The 19,674-nt window shown below is 38.9% G+C and overlaps 1 protein-coding gene and 1 long non-coding RNA gene across 3 annotated transcripts; one reads left to right on the forward strand and one right to left on the reverse strand.

Annotated features, from left to right (window-relative positions):
- Window positions 1-1,244: 1,244 nt before the first annotated feature.
- On the reverse strand, window positions 1,245-5,858 carry LOC122651692. The gene is made up of 3 exons (XR_006331487.1): window positions 5,687-5,858; window positions 2,125-2,132; window positions 1,245-1,254 (listed from the first exon to the last, which is right to left on the reverse strand). It is a non-coding gene; the product is annotated as an uncharacterized LOC122651692 (long non-coding RNA).
- Window positions 5,859-14,397: 8,539 nt separating this feature from the next.
- On the forward strand, window positions 14,398-19,101 carry LOC122651691 (octanoyltransferase LIP2p, chloroplastic-like). 2 transcript variants are annotated; one of them, XM_043845185.1, is made up of 5 exons: window positions 14,398-14,451; window positions 14,734-14,813; window positions 14,929-14,998; window positions 15,850-16,000; window positions 18,738-19,101. In XM_043845185.1, the coding sequence occupies exons 2-5, from the start codon at window positions 14,782-14,784 to the stop codon at window positions 19,064-19,066; spliced, it is 582 nt and encodes a 193-aa protein (XP_043701120.1). In that variant the 5' UTR covers window positions 14,398-14,451; window positions 14,734-14,781; the 3' UTR covers window positions 19,067-19,101. The 2 variants fall into 2 exon arrangements, with proteins under 2 accessions (XP_043701120.1, XP_043701121.1); XM_043845186.1 differs by lacking the exons at window positions 14,398-14,451; window positions 14,734-14,813 and having other exon boundaries at window positions 15,854-16,000; window positions 18,738-19,098.
- The last annotated feature ends 573 nt before the right edge of the window (window positions 19,102-19,674 follow it).

The following is a 19,674-nucleotide window of genomic DNA, read 5'->3' on the forward strand; positions in this document are numbered from 1 at the left end:
CAAAGGACTGGAATGACTCCAAACTGTGATCATATCAAACAATCTTCCACACAGGGACAACAATGTCCTAAATAATTGTTTTGAAATCAGAAAATCAGATGAAGATAATAAGAAGTTCCAATTCTGCTAATCAGAGAACAAGACATAGAACCGTTGCACTGTATGGAGAATTCAAATTCCAGCAACCCAAGACCTCAAATCATCCCCAAAAACAGGTCCAAGGACCACTTCAAACTGCTTATTAAAAGCCCCAAATAATCAACTAAAGACAGATAACAGATCTGGATTAATTGAAGAAATCGATACACTCCTAGAGATTTCAGGTATCGAAAACAGTAGAACTGCAATTTAGGTATTCTGATTTTGAGTACACAATTTTGTTATTTTGTTCTCAGTAGTAACATTGGCCGGTTTCATCCATTTTATGGGTTGCTGCAGACTAGTAACATGGAAGCAGTTGTTAGTTTTTTTTTTCTTTTCTAAGCAAACAATAATCCAGGTTAAAAAATCTTAAAGCTTGATTGATCGAATCATCCAATGCATGAACAACTCGATCAACTGCAACTCATAAGCAAGCATTAGAACCATCGAGATAGAATGAGAGAGATTGTTCGAAGAGAGGGAAAGGTTGGAGGCGGGTGAGGTTGCAGGAGGAGGAGGAAGAAGAAAAGAAAGGGAAAGTGCAGAGGGTTGGTGTTGCAAGAGGAGAAAGAAGAAGATTTGGGGATTTTAGGTTTGAGGATGTAAAAAGGGTATAAATGGTATTTTTATTTTATCATTTTAGTTCAATGTATAATAACCTTTTACATTTCAAAACTAACACCTAATTAACATGGTTAGCCTTCTTGGGCATGGACGTAATTGTTCGAACAATCGGGGAGTGTTTTGTAAATGGTTCAAACACAAGGGGAGGTGCATGTAATTTGCTCTAGAATTTTTTTTAAGACCGAGTTTCTCTACATTCTGGGTGTGATCGGAGGGAATCTCCACAACTACTCCCATTGGTGTCATTCGATTGCATTAGGGAAGGGAATTTCAACTTTGTCAATAGGAGATGAGAGTGTAATAATGTCCTAATAAGAGTCCAATCACATGGTTACATTACTAGTAAAGAAGAGATTTCTTTACTTCACGGGTGAAGTGAAAGAAAACTTTATCGAATTTTTTTATTTTTTTTATCAAGTACAAGAAATCTTGTATACATAACTTTTGGGGAGGTACTGTGCATGTCATCTTAAATAATCTTTATAAATCCTTGAGACATTGCTCCATGGGTAGTGAGTGTTTTGGAGGAAGTCAATTGGAGCATTATTGCTTCATGCATGCATGAGAAGTCTTGGAAGAGGCTATCGATTGGAGAATTGAGAGTGTGACACCCTCAATGTTTTCAAGCTTCTGAGATAGCTAGCTAGCTAGCTAGCTCAACTGACAGTTTGTCTGGTAATTAGATGGGTTATGTACTTGCCATATATAACTTCAAGCCATGGGATTGATGGATCGATATCGGATTATTTATATGGGTGGATTTGACTTGGGACCAATCGGGACCAATCCAAGTTGACTCACCACCGCCGCCTGAGAACTCAGTTATAATGTTTATATATAATTACCCCCGAGATTTTGACGAGTGTTTTTTATTGTTGGTGAGAAAAAGAAAAATTATATATTAATATAAAGGAGTATAAACAGTTTTCTTGGCTTGTGTTGTCCAATATTGAATATTCAAATAGCTAGCCAAAAACTAATTTAAAATCTAAATATGCATGGATTGAACTGAAAAACAAGTGGGGAATAGTAAACAGATGGAGATAAGTGAATTAACCCTCACAGATGTAATAATTAATTAAGCAGCAAAGATAGGTGTAGTACTGCATATATGTTTTCCAGTGATGTCTCCCCATGCATGGTAGAGTGTCATCATGGGCTCTATTGGAATGCCTGCAAGAAAGCTGATGGATGGATTATCTCTTAGCCTTCATAGTAATCAAGGTTTTTTTGTAATCGATCATCTTCCAACTTCAGGTGGCATTGAACCAGATTAATTAATTAATTAATCCTTGCTGAGCCACTTCCGTTCCATCTTTTGTTTGAGTTCAATAAGTAGAGTCATAGAAGGAAGGCCACACATTCATCTCATCTCATGTATAGCAACGTACAGTATGTTCAGTTTCAATGGCGTTCAACAATTTTTTCACAGAAGCTTAACCTGAAACGTACTAATTAATGCAACTTCTAAAGAACGTACTAAATATTAAAAATAAATAAAGTAAAATTTGAGAGTCATCTATCAGATATCGTCAGCAGTTTTAATTTCTAGTCACCATCCGAATCTGATTCATCGGCTTCTTTCACCCGAGCTTCAATTACAGATCCCGCAGAAATGAAATAATGGAAGAGTTTAGCACCATCGCCGCTTGTCATCCTTTGTTCGGGATTCTTGCGGTACAATTTTATACGCCCTATGTGATGCTCTGCTTTCTCCATAATCAAGTCTCTCACCTCTTGCTTCAATTGCATCACGGTCTGTCCCAACGTCACCGTAAGATCACCAAGCACAGTTTGTAATTCCACATTGAATACCATCACTCTAACATAATCATCTACTCGAACAGAAATAGTGACATTTTCCGTAACGTCATCTGTCTCATAATCAAGATGTAAGGTAGCACCATTGTGTATCCCAAACGATTGAAGAGTACGGGTATTACCTCTTAATTCTTCTCCACCAAACAGATAACTTTGTTTCGCCACTAGTGCACCCCAAGTTCTTTGCACCAATCGTTTGAACGGAAGAAGTCTCATATTTCCGTTTACACCTTCCAAACGGAAGGATACTCCTCCAGCAGCGGTAATGACGTTTATCTCCATTGGCTTAATATGACAGAAACTCAAGATGAAGAATATATATATATATATATAGCAATGCCCAACCATGGGGCCGGGGCCGGGCTTTTTAATTACAAAATTCATGCATGCTAATTGATTGACAAGTTTGTTATGTCTTATTAGTTGTATGTACTATGTATGCTATATTCATTCCAAAGTGGTGATCCGATTGCATGTGTTTCTCATTGAAATAAATACAATTTTATTAATATAATATATGTTTCATTCATTCTTTCTTCATTTCATGGGTAATTAATTTTCTGAATTGAAAGATAGACATACAGTCCCGGCTTTTTATGCTGGTAGTTAGTTACCACTACCTACGTAGATTCCCCTAATTTTCACTAACAACATACATATTATGCACACAATTTGTTAGTGGCATGGACCGGTGAGGAGGAACAAATCATGTGATTTTATTTTTTTTTCTCTTTTAATAAATAAATAAATAAATAAAAGGGAAAAATTACATATTATGCACACAATTTGTTAGTGGACCGGTGATCGAGGAGGAACAATTCATGTGATTTTTTTTTCTCTTTTAATAAATAAATAAATAAATAAAAAGGAAAAACTAATAAATGTCACCAAACATTACTAGCATTTTCAGTTACTAAATTTTAAAAGCTTTCCCGGCCCCTAGTTACCAACTTCTAGTTGTCACCCAATTTGTCACTAGACTAGACTAGTTAAAACCTAAGTGGACCCATATCGAATCTGAGTCTGCCATGGAAAAGGCTGTCAATCGGTTTGTTTTTTTTTGTTTGGTACCTGTTCGATTCAATATACAACATGTGGAAATCCAAAAACCGAATAAGAGCCTATTTTCTAAACCAGAATTAATTGAACTGACTCGGTTCTGTTTCGCTTTGGTTTCTAATTTGGTTCATCATTCCATTTTGACCTAATTTGTATTCAGTTTGGGCCAGGCTCTAGCTATTGTGTGTGTTTGGGCCAACTTTTTACATCTTCAACAATAAAAACTAGAACCGCTTATTCGTTAAGCCCATAATCTATCAATTTTTTTTTTCAAACATTAGAAAAAGAATAAAATTTATCATCCACATTTACTAAAATACTAAAAAATAATATGGTTTGTTCAATTCTTTATCCAGTTTGACATGGATAATTCGATTCGGTTCAATGGTTTCAATCATGAGCTGCCTGGAGTGGGTGTTAAGTTGGGATGTGTTTATTTCGGCCCTTTTCACCCTTGTTGCTGTATGTTTAGGCACTTTGCCACTGGCTTAATTTGTTTTACCTTAAAACGAACTCTTGGTCACCATGCCAGAAAATTATCTTGGTTATCTATCGAAAGGGAAAAAGAAAGAAAAAAATATGGTGTAAGACAGTTAGCAAAGTGTCAAGAACTACCCCCGATTATTGTTGATGATCCACATAGGATCAGATTTGACAGATTCATGAATCACCTTATTTCTAAGGTGCCAAATATAAAATAACAGGTTATTATAAAAACCGAAAAGAACCATCTAGTAGACTCCTTATCAAGGTGTTTATAAGAGAGATAAGAAAAACAAAGACGGACCACAGAGGAGTGGGAGAGATACTCCTCTCAATCCCAAGGGGCCTACCACCCATGTATGCTTAGACCAATCACATAAAAGGAAGAGCCGTGCCACATGAATTCAACACAAGATCCACAAAATACACAATGGGAAACGATCTGGGTCCATTTTGAGAGAGTCGCTTTGACAGGATCCTTGCATGTAAAACACGCCAAAAAAAATAGTTTAACTTTTGGGTGAATAGAAAGCTTGTAGAGAAAGCGCTACCGACATGAGTTTCTAGCTTGTTTGGACGGTTTCAAAGTAGGTTGAATAAAATCAGCTGCTAAACGAGTAGTGAATCTACCATTTTTAGAGATAGAATATCTCCAACTCTCTATAGTATTAGTTAAAGTCAATTTAGCGCAAGCAGATACATAACATGTGGGGAAAAAGAAAGGGATGGAAGATGCATTCAATCTATTATGATTAAAGTAACTACAGATCAAATCCCTTTTTAAATCATCATGCAAAAAATGGGTCAAAGAATGACCTGGCTAATGAAGCTTTCAAGTGAGGCGTAATTAGAAGATGGCAACTACAGCTATGATCCAAGATCTGGTTTTAATTTGTTGGATGGGGCTTCTATTTTTACACGTAATTCTCAGTTTGTTTTGGCTGCTATAAACTGTGGTGTTGTAGGGGTGGGTGTTCACAAGAATCGAAAGTTTTGGGCTTGAAAAAAAAAATCTCTACAGTGTCCTAATCTTGCGGTGCACTACAGTGCAGGCTTGAGAGCTCGACAAGTGAACAAAGGTGGGATGCCAATATATCTGTCACTTGGATTCAACAAGGAACTACTTTCTAGGGTTGGGCTTGGGACATCTTTAATCTGCTCTTGGAAATATCTTATGCAATTAAAACTTTAGTGAAAAAAGACAAAAAATAAAAAATTAAGAAGAAATTAGGAAAGTAAATGCAAAAGAAAATCAAATTAATTGATAGACCATAGGTGGGAGAAATAAATTTGATCATCCAACTGAATGAAAAACATAAAGAGAAATTGCTGAATCAATGAATGTTCAAATAAAATTAAAGAGCAACAGATGGAAGAAACAAAATTAATTAGTTTGGGTTGGGAGTAAGCCAAATTGGGGAGGGGCGAAGTCTTGGGAAGAGATGTCCTCTAAAAGAAGCTTCTTGCAATGGCAATGAAATCAATGGTTCTATTCGTCCATCTTTCAGATTGAATTCACCCAAATCGAATTCATCTAGATTGGATTTCCAACTATCACGGCTCGGGTTAAAACCACCACCACCGAAATGATGATGAGCGAAATAGATGCAATTCCCTCTCCAACATCCAGGAGGGAAATCATAGGATGAAAGGGAAAAAGAGGAATTCACTCCCAAAAACAACATTCTGTCACCTAAGTTGTTTATCTGCTCCCAAGTTGTAGTTGTTGTTGTTGTTGTTGTTGTTGATGAAGTAGTCTTGTTGTTATGACACAACTTATAGACCCTGAAGCCAATTGTTTTAACATTATCGATATCAATTTTGGCCAGACCAGGTATTGGCAATGGAATTAATATATAATTGTTCCCTCTCAACCATTAACAAGTCACCACACGACTCCACCAGATAAAGCTGTGGTCGTCGTCCCAATTTAGAATGATATCCCTTTCGCTTGGGTGATTTTAGGGTATCTACAAGCTTTGGATGAAGAAGAGTAGTAGGACCACCACCACTCGTGTCCATGTGAAAGATTAAGATATCATGGACATTCACCTTCTCATTGTTGTTCCACCGACATCTTAAGGCATAGAGATGGTCCTTGTAGAATAATATATCCATGAAAGAATCTGAGGAGGAGAAAGGAGTCCAAGCCTTGTCTCCAGGTCTAGAGAAGGCTATTATTCTATCAATTATGGCTATGGCTATGGCCACAACGTTGGAGGATTGAAATTGAGAAGCAGAAGAAGAAGGGCTTGACGATAGCACAACCTTTTTCACACCTGAGCGATTTAAGGAGTTGAGTATATTATTGGAATCATAAACTCTCATAGGATATTGTTGGTCCTCCTCCATGCTCATAAACTCCTTACTTTGAAGAAGACCCGGCAGGGGATGATAAATCTTATTATTCTCGGCTATGCTCAATAATCCAAGACTACAACTATTACTACTCTTACCCTCCTCCTCATCCTCCTTCTCATCACAACAAGGTAGCAACAAGAAGGGGACATACTGTCGCTGCCGCTGCTGCTGCTGCTGAGATGATGGGTGGTGGTGGTTGAGGTGAGTTTTTTTTGCAAGTACAAAGTTCCGCCATGAGACACACACACACATACACACACAGAAATCGAATATAATCGGCATACAAACTGAAACTCTCACCGATCAAAGCAACCAACTCCCCTGGAAGCTCTGACCACTTGTTGTTGTTGTTGTTGTTGTTGTCCTGGCCGGAGGAGGCCGAAAGATAATATAATATTATAGTTGTTATATGGGATAATTGGTGAGGAATTTCACTTATTAATAGTCCCCCTAAAAACTACTAAAACGGATTGAAGGAGGGAGACGTTACAGCCATATGAGAATAGGATAGGATGAGAGGAAAAGGATCTTAGGAGAAGGGAAAGAGAGATTTTAGGAACTGAAGGAGGAAGAGAGGGAGAGATAGGATAGGGCCAAAGATAAGTTTATTTTGTTACCCATAAAAAATAGGATATTTTGGAAGCAATTCGGCTCTCCTCCAGCTAGCCGTGGCTGGAAGGAGCTAGCTGCTAGAAAGGATCAAGCCCAGTCAAAAAGAGGGGTGTTTGGGTCATTGCACCACAGGTGGCCCCCACCCTTTGAAATGATCAAACACCCCCTGTTTTGGTTGGACTGGATCCTCCAGCTCCGGCCACGACTGAAAGAAAGCCAGATCCAATTGTTAATAAAGATTTAATTAGAGGATGGTCCTCTTACCTCTTGTAACAAGAAGCAGGTGATTAATGATTATGACCTCCGGACTCTTATCTGTTAATAAAAACTCAAAAGTCCATTACAAACTCAAACAAACTAGCTAGGACTCTATTAATAGTCCCATTAAAAATAAAAATAAAAAAACTACAAATTAATGCGGAAATTACTATAATTGTTTGAATATGATTGATCACTCTTTTTTAAAAAAAAAAAAAAAAATCTTTTTTGCCCTTTTTAAATTTTATATTTCTAGAATTAAGCATTGTTTCTTTTGTGCTTTCTTCACCGGAGGCCTCCATCTCCATGAGTGGATCATCTCCAAATAGGTATCGTCACAGCTTTAAAGTCTAACACCCAAGTGAGCTTCTTAAGTCCAAGATTCTAGGCCAATGCAAAACCATATCAATTGTCATTTGGCTTGGCTTCCTGATGGGAAGGTTTCATGTTTAAACACTCAAATTTGGACCTATATTTATGGGTTCAAGCCAAATCGCTTAAATGGTGGTCATTGCCCAAATAAACACATCCCAAGTCCCAACTTAACATCCACGCCAGCCCAGCCAAGCCAGCTCAACTTAGGTGTCGGTTGTCCTAAACCTCAATGCAAATAAAAATCTCCATAGGAGCCATCGGAGTCCAGATTTCGCGGTGAGATGGAACATATTGCCAAGGATTAGCAGAGCTTCCCTTCATCCACTTGATCACCAAATTAAGAGGAATCTGCCTCAATAATCGAAGACCGCCAACCATTAACTAGGCAGACTTTAAGCTTTTTGATAATGTTGAGATGTTTGGAGTTATAGAGTCATTGTCCCAAATTGGTTTGTTAAAATCGGTGTTTTCATATGCTTGAGGAGCTCTCTCCCATCTAATGCGAGCCTTTAAGATATTGGATTCGACCCTCCAATACCAGCCTGGATTTGATCTCAGTAACCACAACTCCAAAGGCTATTTATTACCCAAAAGATAATGAAGCTGTCCATAGGCTGGAAGCTCAAGGACAATGATCGAATCAGCTGTTGCATGGAGCCATGGAGGTCACCACTCCCTTGGAGCTAAAATAAAATCTAGTGATAATTACCAAAAACAATTAGGGTTTTTTTACAATTATCATCTTAAAATCTTTCATATTTATTATTACCCCTCAAAACTTTGAAACAACTGTTACCCTCCCCTGTTGCATACTAATAACTAACTGACCCCCACCGTTACAGACCCGTAATGACGGGGGTTAGTCGTGAGAGGGTGTCGTTGTCACGAATTTTTAAGATCAAAATGCCCTTTTTGGGGTGATAATTGTAAAAAACTCCCACTCCTCACCACCGTCCCTTCTCCTCCTCCTCCTTCTTCTCCTTCTTCTTTGAGTTGCAGGGGCACCAAGCCAGCGTCAACGCCATTGCCTGGGCTCCGCATAGTTCCACGCTGCTCCCTTGACCGAATCCTTCACCACTTCCAGGCTATGGAGCCACAAAGCAAGAACATTGGCAGAAGTCTTGGGTTTAATTTAATGATGAATATATTAAAGAGCTGAAACCAACCCATGGAGATCAAAACTAGCCAAACACCAACAGTCAGACAGAAAAGGCAGCAATCGAAAGAAAGAAGCCAAAAAATGAAATCTGAATAGGACCCTTGAAAGTTAGATTATCCTAGTTTCGGAGCTTAATCAAAAGCGAAAATTTTACAGAAATTATCCTAGTTTCTGCTATAGTCGATGTCTCTGCGTTCCATTTGATCTTCGTAGCTCAGAGAGACGTGAGATTTGAATTTAGTTCGCTTCCTCTTGATGCTCGTCAGATCTACTTCGAAAGTTCCTAAAATGTGAGATTGGATTGTTTCTTCAAACATCAGACGCATTTGAGGCTTTTGAGCTGACTCTGTTCTGAGTTCGCCTTATTTCAGATCGAAGGTAAAGTAAAATATTTGTGATATTTTTTGTTCTGGTTCTGGTTCTGGATCTATTTGATTGGAAATTTCAGCATATTAGATTTCTGTGCCTCATAATTACTGTGTATCTGAGACTTGTTCGACAAGTCTAGAAAGTTTTCCTTTTTTTAATGTTTAAATCAACAGAATTTGATTCGTTTCTGAATCCTACCGTGATTATGATGGCAGTTTTCCTGGGAACCTGTGAAGATTGGTACATCTTCTGGAGTGGAGAAGATTTTTCACAATCCCAAGCAGTAAGATTTTTCGCACTGATAGCATTGTTTGATAGAAGATGAGGAAAACTGAGGCTTCTGCTGTTGGCGAGTGGTGCCGCTTCAGTAAGCTTTGAATCCGAGGTGGTGGATTTGAAGGGAGAATTTTACTTCTTTTTACCCCAATAGAGTAGGTGAATGTGCCTCCAATCTTAAGTCGGAGGCGTTGCTCTCAGGATTAGAATTCTACGTATGAAGCGGAGGAGACAACCTCTTTGGAGGATTCAATTCAGTCTTCCAGGCCGGCTAGTTCTGTCTAACTTCGCATTTAAATCTTTTCGGTTGATTCAGGAGGATCTGGAATTCTGAAAAGCCGAATGGTTTTAACCTGAGTGGTGACAAAGAATTTAGCCATTTTTAGAAGTTCTGTGAAAAAGACATCTTTCTTGCATTGAATTAGGGTTTAATTATTTGATATTCAGCAGAACTATAGTTCGAAGAACTTAAGGCTTGGGAATCGTCGCCGGCAGTGCAGATGTGGCAAGAACTGTGCGAAGCCCAGGCGATGGCGTTGACGCTGGCTTGGTGCCTCTGCAACTCAAAGAAGAAGGAGAAGGAGGAGGAGATGGGACGGTGGAGATGGGGTGGGAGTTTTTTACAATTACCACCCCAAAAAGGGCATTTTGGTCTTAAAAAATCCGTGACAACGGCACCCTATCACGACTAACCCCCGCCGTTACAGGTCTGTAATGGTGGGGGCCAATTAGTTAAGGGCCAGTTAGTTATTAGTATGCAACAAGGGAGGATAACAGGTGTTTCAAAGTTTTTTTTTGGGGAGGGGTTAATAATAAATATGAAAGATTTTGGAATGGTAATTAAAAAAAACCCAAAAAATAAAAATCTAGTGATGACGTTAGTGTAAGTGCTCAACCCACTATGTAATTACGTATAGTCTCGTCTTAGTGGAATGTTAACATTTTTCACTTTGGATCATAGTTGTCACAGAGCTTAGACGAACAAAGACGATCAGGGTGGGGGCCAAAAATTAAGGTGACATCAGCAAGGCACAGTCCAGGCAAAGCCACCTAGGCGATGCCTTGACAACCATGCCCAGACTAAAAACTGAGCAACTGAATTGTTTTATGGTTTCACTCAAATCTTTCAATTTCCAAAAAAAGAACAATTGAACTAGGCATTTGTCATATTTTAATGGAAGCACAAAGTTTGCTAATTGATCTCTTATTTTTTGAAAGGATCCATATAACTGACCCCATTTAATTGAAATAAAACTATACTGTTGTTGTTGTTGTATAAGAGAATAACAAAAGCCGATGGCATCTGTCCTTGAGATATTATATAAAGCTTCAAACCAGGACTTTGGGACAGGTACCGCAACAAATATATTTCCCAGGTTCCACACACAACAAATTAATTGATACCAAAAACTATCAAGAAAGAAAGCTAAAAGAAAGAGACAGTTAAATGGAAAGCATCGATCGGGGTTGGACAAGCCACATCTGATTGTTCGATTTATTTTATTTTATTTTATTCTATTTCTTATATTTTTATTGGTTTTGTGTATATAATTTTTTAACACTATAATACATCGAATCATTTAAAAACAAAATAAAATAAAAATATGTAGAATTTTATTCCATTTCATAGATTTTCATAGGGTTGTATAGATTAGTTTAAGCAAACAAAATCGAAAGATTCTGGACTATCTGGACTATTGTTTCTGAAAAAGATTCTAGTTGGGCTTTGTTTGTCCGGCATCGGTGGTTGAAGCATCATTCAATTTGGTCACTGCCTGTGCCTTCTAGTTGCTCCCACTCTTTCAGGGAGATCTTGAAGACCAGGAGGATTGCAGGGGGTTGTGTACGACATCTTATTCACCATGGGGAGCAAACTTTATTATGGTTTGATCCATGGTTACCAGGTGGGGCACTTGCTCGGCAGGTAACCTTGGTGGTTGATGCAATGGGACGTCGCACATTTGACACTGTGAGCAAACTGATTGATGATGGGGTCTTTAGGGAGGATCTTTGTTTGGATCCCCAAATACTTGACCGATGGAGGGAGATTGCTGAAACCAAACTCCATGTCAAGCTATGTGTTGATACCTCAGTTTGGACTCCCTCTCCTAATGGCTATTTTTCTCTGAGCATAGCGTGGGATGCAGTTCGGGTGCGGGGGGAGAAGGTTGGATGGTCTGATCTTATATGGTTTCCTATGGCGCAGCCTCGGTTCTCCTTTATTGCGTGGCTTGCTTGCAGGGGTAGATTATCCACTCGTGAATCACTTTCACAGTGGGGCTATGAGGTTGATACAGCATGCGTCTTATGCAATGAGGGTTCTGAATCATTGCAGCATCTATTTTTTAGCTGTTCCTTCTCGGCTGCAGTTTGGAAAGTGATTCTCTCTTATAATGGGTTCAACAGGGAGCCTCTAGCTAGGGACATGGGCTGAAGAGGTGTTGTGGTTGATTGACCATTTTCAAGGTTCTAATCTCATTGCATTGGTTCGCAAATTTAGCTTCACTGCTGTTGTCTACAGATTGTGGGAAGAGAGGAATGCAAGGGTTTTTTCGCAGCAGTTCAATACACCCATCATGGTGCTGCAACGTGTTCTCTTGGATACAAGAATGGCCTTTGGTGATTGCAAGAAGCGGGTTCCTGATGATGGTATAACTCATGCTTTCTTTAGCCGGTGGGGGATTTCGGTCCATTGGGTACAGCCACATGGTTCCTTCCATTCATGGAAACCGCCTCCTTGTGGCTGGTTTGCCATCAACTGTGATGGTTTGGTGCGTCAGCGGCGAAGTGGGTATGGTGCTATTGGTGTGACCACTTGGGGAGGCCATGGTTCGCAGTTGCTGGTGGATGTGCTGATACAAGTGTTATACGCATGGAGTTGCTGGCTATAAGGTGTGGCCTTACCAAGGCACGGGCTCTCAACCTTTCCCATGTTCAGGTAAGGTCAGACTCGATGGTTGCCATTCAAATGGTTGTTGGGTCGATTCAGATAGCATGGGATGTGAGGTGGCTTGTCGAGGAGATTTGGGATCTGCGTGACTCGTTCATGAGTTGTGTTTTCGCCACTGTTGTGCTGACTTCTTAGCGAGTTTTTTGCAATCCTCTTAGGAGGTTTCTCTGTGTGTAGATTCCCTCCCAGCAGCTCTCTCACATCTAGTGCAGAGCGATGCTGTGGAGAAGAAATACCTACGAATGTAATTCTGTTATTGTAAGTTATAATATATAAGCTCCTTTTAACCAAAAACAAAAAACAAAATCGAAAGATTCCAGAGACTCAAACTCCTGCTCCTACTCAGCGACTCCAGTACTTTCAATGATGATGAATCACAACCACGAAGTCTGCTCCGGTGAGGGATGCGACCTCGAATCTTCTCCCCGGTAAGTTTCTTTGCTTCTATGTTCCATTTTCTTATTTTTCTTCTTCTTCTTTAAAGGAGAAAATAAAGCCCTCAACCTCCAGCTCCAGCGATGCTGGCTCTTGGTCAGCGACTCCAGCGCCATTTCCTTCGATGATGGTGAATCGCGACCACGAACCCTACTCCGGTGACAGACTGGGACCTCGAATCCTTGCTGCGATGTTTTATATTTTTTTCTTCCTCTTCTTCTTTCGATTTTTTTTCTGGTGACTTTTCTGTTACTCGATTCTGTTACCTGATTCCTTTCTTCTTCAGAGAAGTTTCGCAAGGAATCAGGTAACAGAATCGAATGAATAATTGAAGTAACTGGATCGTCTTCTTTTTCCCCTTTCCCTGCGACTCTTCTCTGAAGTATTCTTTGTTCCTCTTTCGATTGTCAACTGTTAGTTGCAAAATTGATTGTGTTGGTTCCCCTATCCGTGCTACACTTCCCTGAAGACAAACATGATCTCTAGATTTTTCAGAAACAAAGGCATATGCCCTTTTAAAATTTCTGAAACCTTAAATTTTCTTGTTCTGTTGCGTTTTTTCCCCTCCTTTTTCTTCTCATCTTCCTTCTTCTTCTATGTTGGTGGCAGTAGTGGTGCCTGCTGGTGGTATGGCCGGTTGCTGTAATTCTGTGGTATGTGATTTTGTTATTCTAATCAAATTGTGCAACTGTTAGTATAAGTCGTGTAATTTTATCATTTTCTGATTATATGATTATGTAATCTGAGATTATTTGATTTTGTGTTTCACTTATTTTGTAATGTTGTGATTATATGATTATGTAATTCTTTGGTTGTTGACTTCATTTAAATGTTTTATGGATGGATTGTTGACTTCATTTTACGGATGGTTTCTTTCTTTCTACATTCCCAAGGATTTTGCTAGGGGGATCTTAGCCAATGGAATAAGGATCTCCTTCTTAGATGAAGTTGTATTGATGTAAGCTGTTAAATTGCATTTCAGATTGGTTGGGTAAAACCTACCCAAGGAATAGACCCACTCCATAAGACACATTCACGAAGTCAGGTCTTTCAACCTAGTGATAATTAGTCTTTTCTCGTCTTACATTGATGACACCTCTGCTTGCAAGTCAGATACCCTTTTCTTCAGCTGTTCAAATGGAAGGACCTTACTACATGACATCTCTCATGCAGATGTGAAACATTGAGGGGCAATTGAGAACCACTTTTTGGTTTCTATCCCACATGATAAAAAAATCAGTCACATAAATTTTCATTATGATACTAAATACTAATACTGTGAATAGGCGACACACACCATCCTTGCATGCTCTTACATAGATTACTCTGCTTGTTTGTTCCAGTTTGATTAGTATAAGATGATTCTGGTGGCGACTACGAGTTGTGGTTTTGCCACATCATGTTCAGCAAGTCTACCACCAGGGAAAAGATGTCATTCTAACTGTTACAAAGTCTTGTGGAAGTTGAACCAAGTTTCAAATTTCAAGGCTCCAGTATCCACCTTGGAGATCCATCATAGAGACAGAGGGTCAGGTTCTCTATTATACTCTTCCGCAAACATTTGCAATTTATAATATAGTGTTTTTCTAGTAATAAAATTTTTTCTGTAAGTCATGAACATTGTACGAGATCTTTCAAATTTAAATTAATTGATTTTTCACTACTTGGGCGATTACCTTATCGTGAATTTAGAATTTTGTCAAGTTTACTCTGGATTGACCTATCCCATATACTGCCAATTGGACTTTTATCCCCAAGAAACTTCTACCAACTCTAACCAGTCCCCCCCCCCCCCCCTATAAATCTACAGATGTGAATGCTTTGATCTGTACAAAGAGCTCGTTCCTTATCAAGAGGCATGGTCCTGGCAAAAATCCGTAGTAAGAAAAAGGCTGGCTTTGAATGGAAGAGATGAAGATTTCTGTGACAATCTAATTATTCTTCAACACCCTCCTGTTTATACATTGGGAACTGGTAGTTCTGAGGAATACTTGAATTTTGATCGGAAGAATTCTCCATATGATGTTTACCAAACAGAACGTGGTGGGGAGGTTACGTTCCACGGACCGGGTCAGGTACTTCTTTTTCTTTTACCCGTATGGTTCAAAATTGTCGTGTTGATAAGAGATTTGTAATGTAGTTTATTGTTGATTGCTTCTTTTTTTTTTGGCCTGGGGAGCCGAGGTGTTAAGGAAGAATAAAGCTTATGTTTTCATGGTGTTAATGAGGGGACTGGAGGGCATGCGTGTGTGTCTACTGATCAAGATCAGTGGAGACTGATCCATCCTGGATCCCAATCTTTAAATCTTTGCCTGCAAAGGAGCTGGGCAACCCTGTAAAAAGTTTTAGAAGACTGATTTTCTTGGTGCTAGTGAGGGGGAGGAGCTCTTCAATCTTGTATGTTTCACGTTTTTCTGGAACAGGTTTTAGAAGACTGGTTAAAAGGAGAGATCCTCTTTGCAGGTAATTTAGGGGATGTAGCCCTGGGAGAGTATGGTTCACAGATGAATTGCACTTGGATGCCAAATGACGGTAATTGGTAGAGGATGCAGTGGAGGTTTATTGCTCTTTACTTTATCGTTTGAGTTGTGGTTTGGTGTTTCTTGAATAATGGACTGTTAGGGTGTGGAGTATATAGTAGCTTTCATTTGTTGAAAAATATTCTGGAATAATGCAAGATTAATCATGGGAATGAAGTAAATGATTGGAGTGTGCCACTTTTTGAGTTCTCCCCAGGGTTTAAAATGAATAGAAAAGGCGAAGTGCTTACATTTACTGAAAGCTGGCATGGTCAGGTCATTTAATTTAGTTCTGGCATTTTTTAATTGTCCTTAAGCTTTCTTGATTCTTTTTTGTTGTGTTTACTTTTGATTCCACCTTATTTTGGATTTTTTTATTTTGATTCTTGGTTCATACTGCTCTGTAGCTAGTCATGTACCCTATTCTCAATTTGAGGTATCACAAGATGGATCTTCATTGGTACCTAAGGGCACTTGAGGAGGTGGTAATCCGAGTTCTTTCATCGACATTTTCTATCAAGGCTTCTCGACTTGATGGTTTTACTGGTGTTTGGGTTGGTATGTCTCGTCATCCTTTTATGGAATTTCTACCAGTGTGCATCATCTACTCTGCAACTCTTCTGCTAGGTCTCTATGATATATGATGCTTGAAAATTTCATAAAATATTTATCAGGATGTCTGGTATGCTGACACAAGAATTTCGAAGGGAAGTTTTACAAAGTTGCTGATGCAATCAGTCCAGCATACCAGACATTAAGCTGGTAGGCCCAAAGAATTTAAGCGTGGATCCATTTTCACCCTAATTGTGTTTGATTGGACTTTTTCTCTATATGATTTGATTTATTCTGTTTCTAAATTATTTTGGGTCTCAGTAAGAAAATACTAGTTTTAGGAAAGTGAAAGTTGATGGTTGTTGCTTTTTTCACGGCCAACTTTAGAATTAGATGCTTGTGTGGTTAGAAAATCATGGCCAAAATACTGACATATGATCAGTTTCTGACATGAGCTGTGTTTATTGAAGGTTTACTTAAGAGTTCCTTCCTTCTGGTTGTCTCTTAGTTTTTATGATTACAAGGAAATATGGATGAGATGGAGTGGTATAAAGTTAGAATATGAGGAATGAAGTCTTTGCTTATGAGCTTTTGATACAGGTCCCAAACTTTCCCTTTCTTCTGCAAGGTGTTGATCCTTTATCTAGGAGCTAATTCCTAGAGTAGTTGTCACACACCAAGGCGAGCCATGGCTGTTGACCAAGGAGCCCAAGTCGAGTGCCTGATTCGAGGAATATGTGCCCTTTCTGTGTTCTGATTTTTGTTCCAAGATGTGTTTTCTTTTTCTTCTTTTCTCCTTTTCTTTCCCCCTTTTCGTCCCATCACCCCCTCCTCCCTTGTTTCCTCATTTTTTGGGTCAAAATAGGTCTGGGCACTTTGTCACCTAGACAGCGCCTTGACAACTATGATTCCTAGTGTTCCATTGGTGCTGATGCTTTAGAGTCTCTTGATGGGGATTCCTAGTCCAACAGGGTATGAGTAGTGCAACTTTACCCCCATATTTAGAGGGGACTTATGGGGCCTAGTATCCCAACAACTATGTCTGCAATGAGGACCATGGGCATCTAACCTGCATTAATATCTAGATTTGAAAGGAACACCTTGGCCTTTTCATCTAGCGAGTCCCTTAGTTTCTTGTTTATCTTTTTTTTCAAAACTCATGTCTTCACTGAAGAACTAGTGTCACCAACTCACCGTCTCTGTCAGGCAGAGGTCTTTTCTATAGTTGGGAAAATATTATGACTTTTCTGTCATCTTAGTTTCTTGTTTATCTTTTTTTCTAAACCCATGTCTTCACTGAAGAACTAGTGTCACCAACTCGTCTCTGTCAGGCAGAGGTCTTTTCTATAGTTGGGAAAATATTATGACTGTTTTGACCGTCTCAGCAGATCTGATTACCCAGTAATTTCTCCCGACAGTATGCCTGTCCTGTTCTTTTTTCTTCTAATTTCACATGATGCCAAACTATAAGGATCATGAATGTGCTAATAGGTTCCTCCTTGCAATAATGCTGCATTTCTAGCTTTATAGGTTCTTATGTGCTTTTATTGTATGTTATTTTTTTGTTCTTTTGTGCTTTTGATGTATGTTATTTTTCTACAAATGTGGTGCCTATGTAGATGATTTGGGTAAATGACGATTCAAGATTGCTGAATACTATAGAGGTGGCTAACTGGGCTTAACAGAGGGAATAATGCAATCTTTTGTTCAAAAACCCAACCTTTACACAAATCATGTCTGTATTTTAACTCGTCTTCACCAGACATCCTGTATTTAAGTGCCAATGACAATGATTCTAATTTCTCCATACTGTGAGGAGGTAGAATGTTTCCACTCTCTTGATAGGAAGAAAGCATATGGTAATGGACAACTTTGCTTTGTTTATTTGATAAGTGAATTACCTTGGGGCAGTTGTTAGGTCACCTGAACATATGACACAGTGGGAAGCAGTATCTAGGGTTGCTCATGTAAATACACCGGGGGAGGGGGGAGTGGAACTACTGAAATACCCCTAGATAATATTTCTGCACATGAAACCGAACAGGTGAACCGCCCTCCATTGAGGTGATTATTTTTCATACTTTAATTCCGAAAGTTTCATAGAAAATCATAATAACTGGAATGAAAAAAAAAAAATGTTGGGTTGCAAGGGATGATTATGGGTTTAATCCCTCTCTAATCAATTTACATCCATTGTCTTCTGATTTTGTTGACAGGCTTAACTACATGATCATTTCAAGATGTTGATGGAAAGGAGCATATATTTTCTGAACGTATAAATCTTATTGAATATTTCCACTAATCACCGTCCCTGACTCTTGGTAAAGTAGCTCCTTAGGTTACTCATGATGAGTAGTTTTCTTAGAAAAAATATCCATTCCCTTTCTGCTATTGTGGCTTCCCAAACTAGATATATTCTCCATGCTTTCATGGTTAATTGTGTTTGCATTGATTATATGTGCTATTGTGAGTTGTGACTTGTGACCCCATGTTTCTTTATAATTTTTTCTAGTGATCCATTTATGGCACATGGTTTGATACTTTTGTCTTATGCTAGTATGAGTATGGTTGTTGTTGAATAATCTGTGATTGAATTTATGCTGCTCATCATGTGGTTACTGAGGATTGAAATACTGAGCTGCCAAAGTTAAAAACCTGTCCACTAGCTGTTTGGTGAAATTTCTCTCTATGACATATTGATGTCCTGTATAGTGTCTATACCTATTGTGATGTTTTTCTTCAGGCAATCAGAAGCTAGCTGCCATTGGGATTCGGGTCTCTCGATGGATAACATATCATGGCTTAGCACTGAATGTTACAACAGATCTAACACCCTTTCAACATATAGTTCCCTGTGGCATAAGGAACCGTCAGGTTGGAAGCATTGAGGGACTCCTGCGAGAATCTGGACCATCCAGTGGGTGGAGAACAGAAAACAGTTCCCCTCACCTGATAGCTGTTACTCATGATTCCTTGCTCAAGGAATTCTCTGAAGTTTTTCAGCTTACACTGAACCACAAATTCTTTTCTTGCTCCAACTTTCTAAAGGAAGAACCATTGAACCCACTGTGAATCTAATTTGGGGGAATGATCGAGAAGTAAGATGGTGCATGGTCTTTTTCATAGGGATTCTTTGTGAATTTTTCTTTTCTTATTTTATTCATGTTATTTTTTTTTTGGTGAATATTTTATTCTTGTTATTAGAACCATAGGAAGGTAAGAGTCCAATTGTATGGACTGAATAGAGGAAACTTACACCAATTTTCAATTCTTAAAACCCGGGGAGTGGGGAAATACAATACTTTCTAGAAATCAAATAAGCCTATTCCAATGATCCAATCCCTGAAAATAAAGGCCATTTCAGCTCGGACAATTGAACCGGAAGGTCATAGTTGGGCCTGCCATTTGAGTTACTGGCCAAGTTTCATATACCCATGAACCCATAAGCCCATTACTGTAACAAAGCAACCATCTTAGGCATGCCAGGTGGGAAAATCCTGATCGTTGAATGGAAATAAGTACAATGCATCATCATCATCATCATCAAATTAAGGGTCCTAATTCAATTGAATAATGGCTAGGGTTTCGCCAAGTAATCAGCATTTTTTTTTTTATGTTGTTTTCTCAACAGTCCATAGGCAGCTTAAACCCATTTTTTGTCAACTATATTGGACATGTAG

This window comes from Telopea speciosissima, chromosome 2, assembly GCF_018873765.1.
Source record: "Telopea speciosissima isolate NSW1024214 ecotype Mountain lineage chromosome 2, Tspe_v1, whole genome shotgun sequence".
In the NCBI taxonomy this organism is placed as follows: Eukaryota; Viridiplantae; Streptophyta; class Magnoliopsida; order Proteales; family Proteaceae; genus Telopea; species Telopea speciosissima.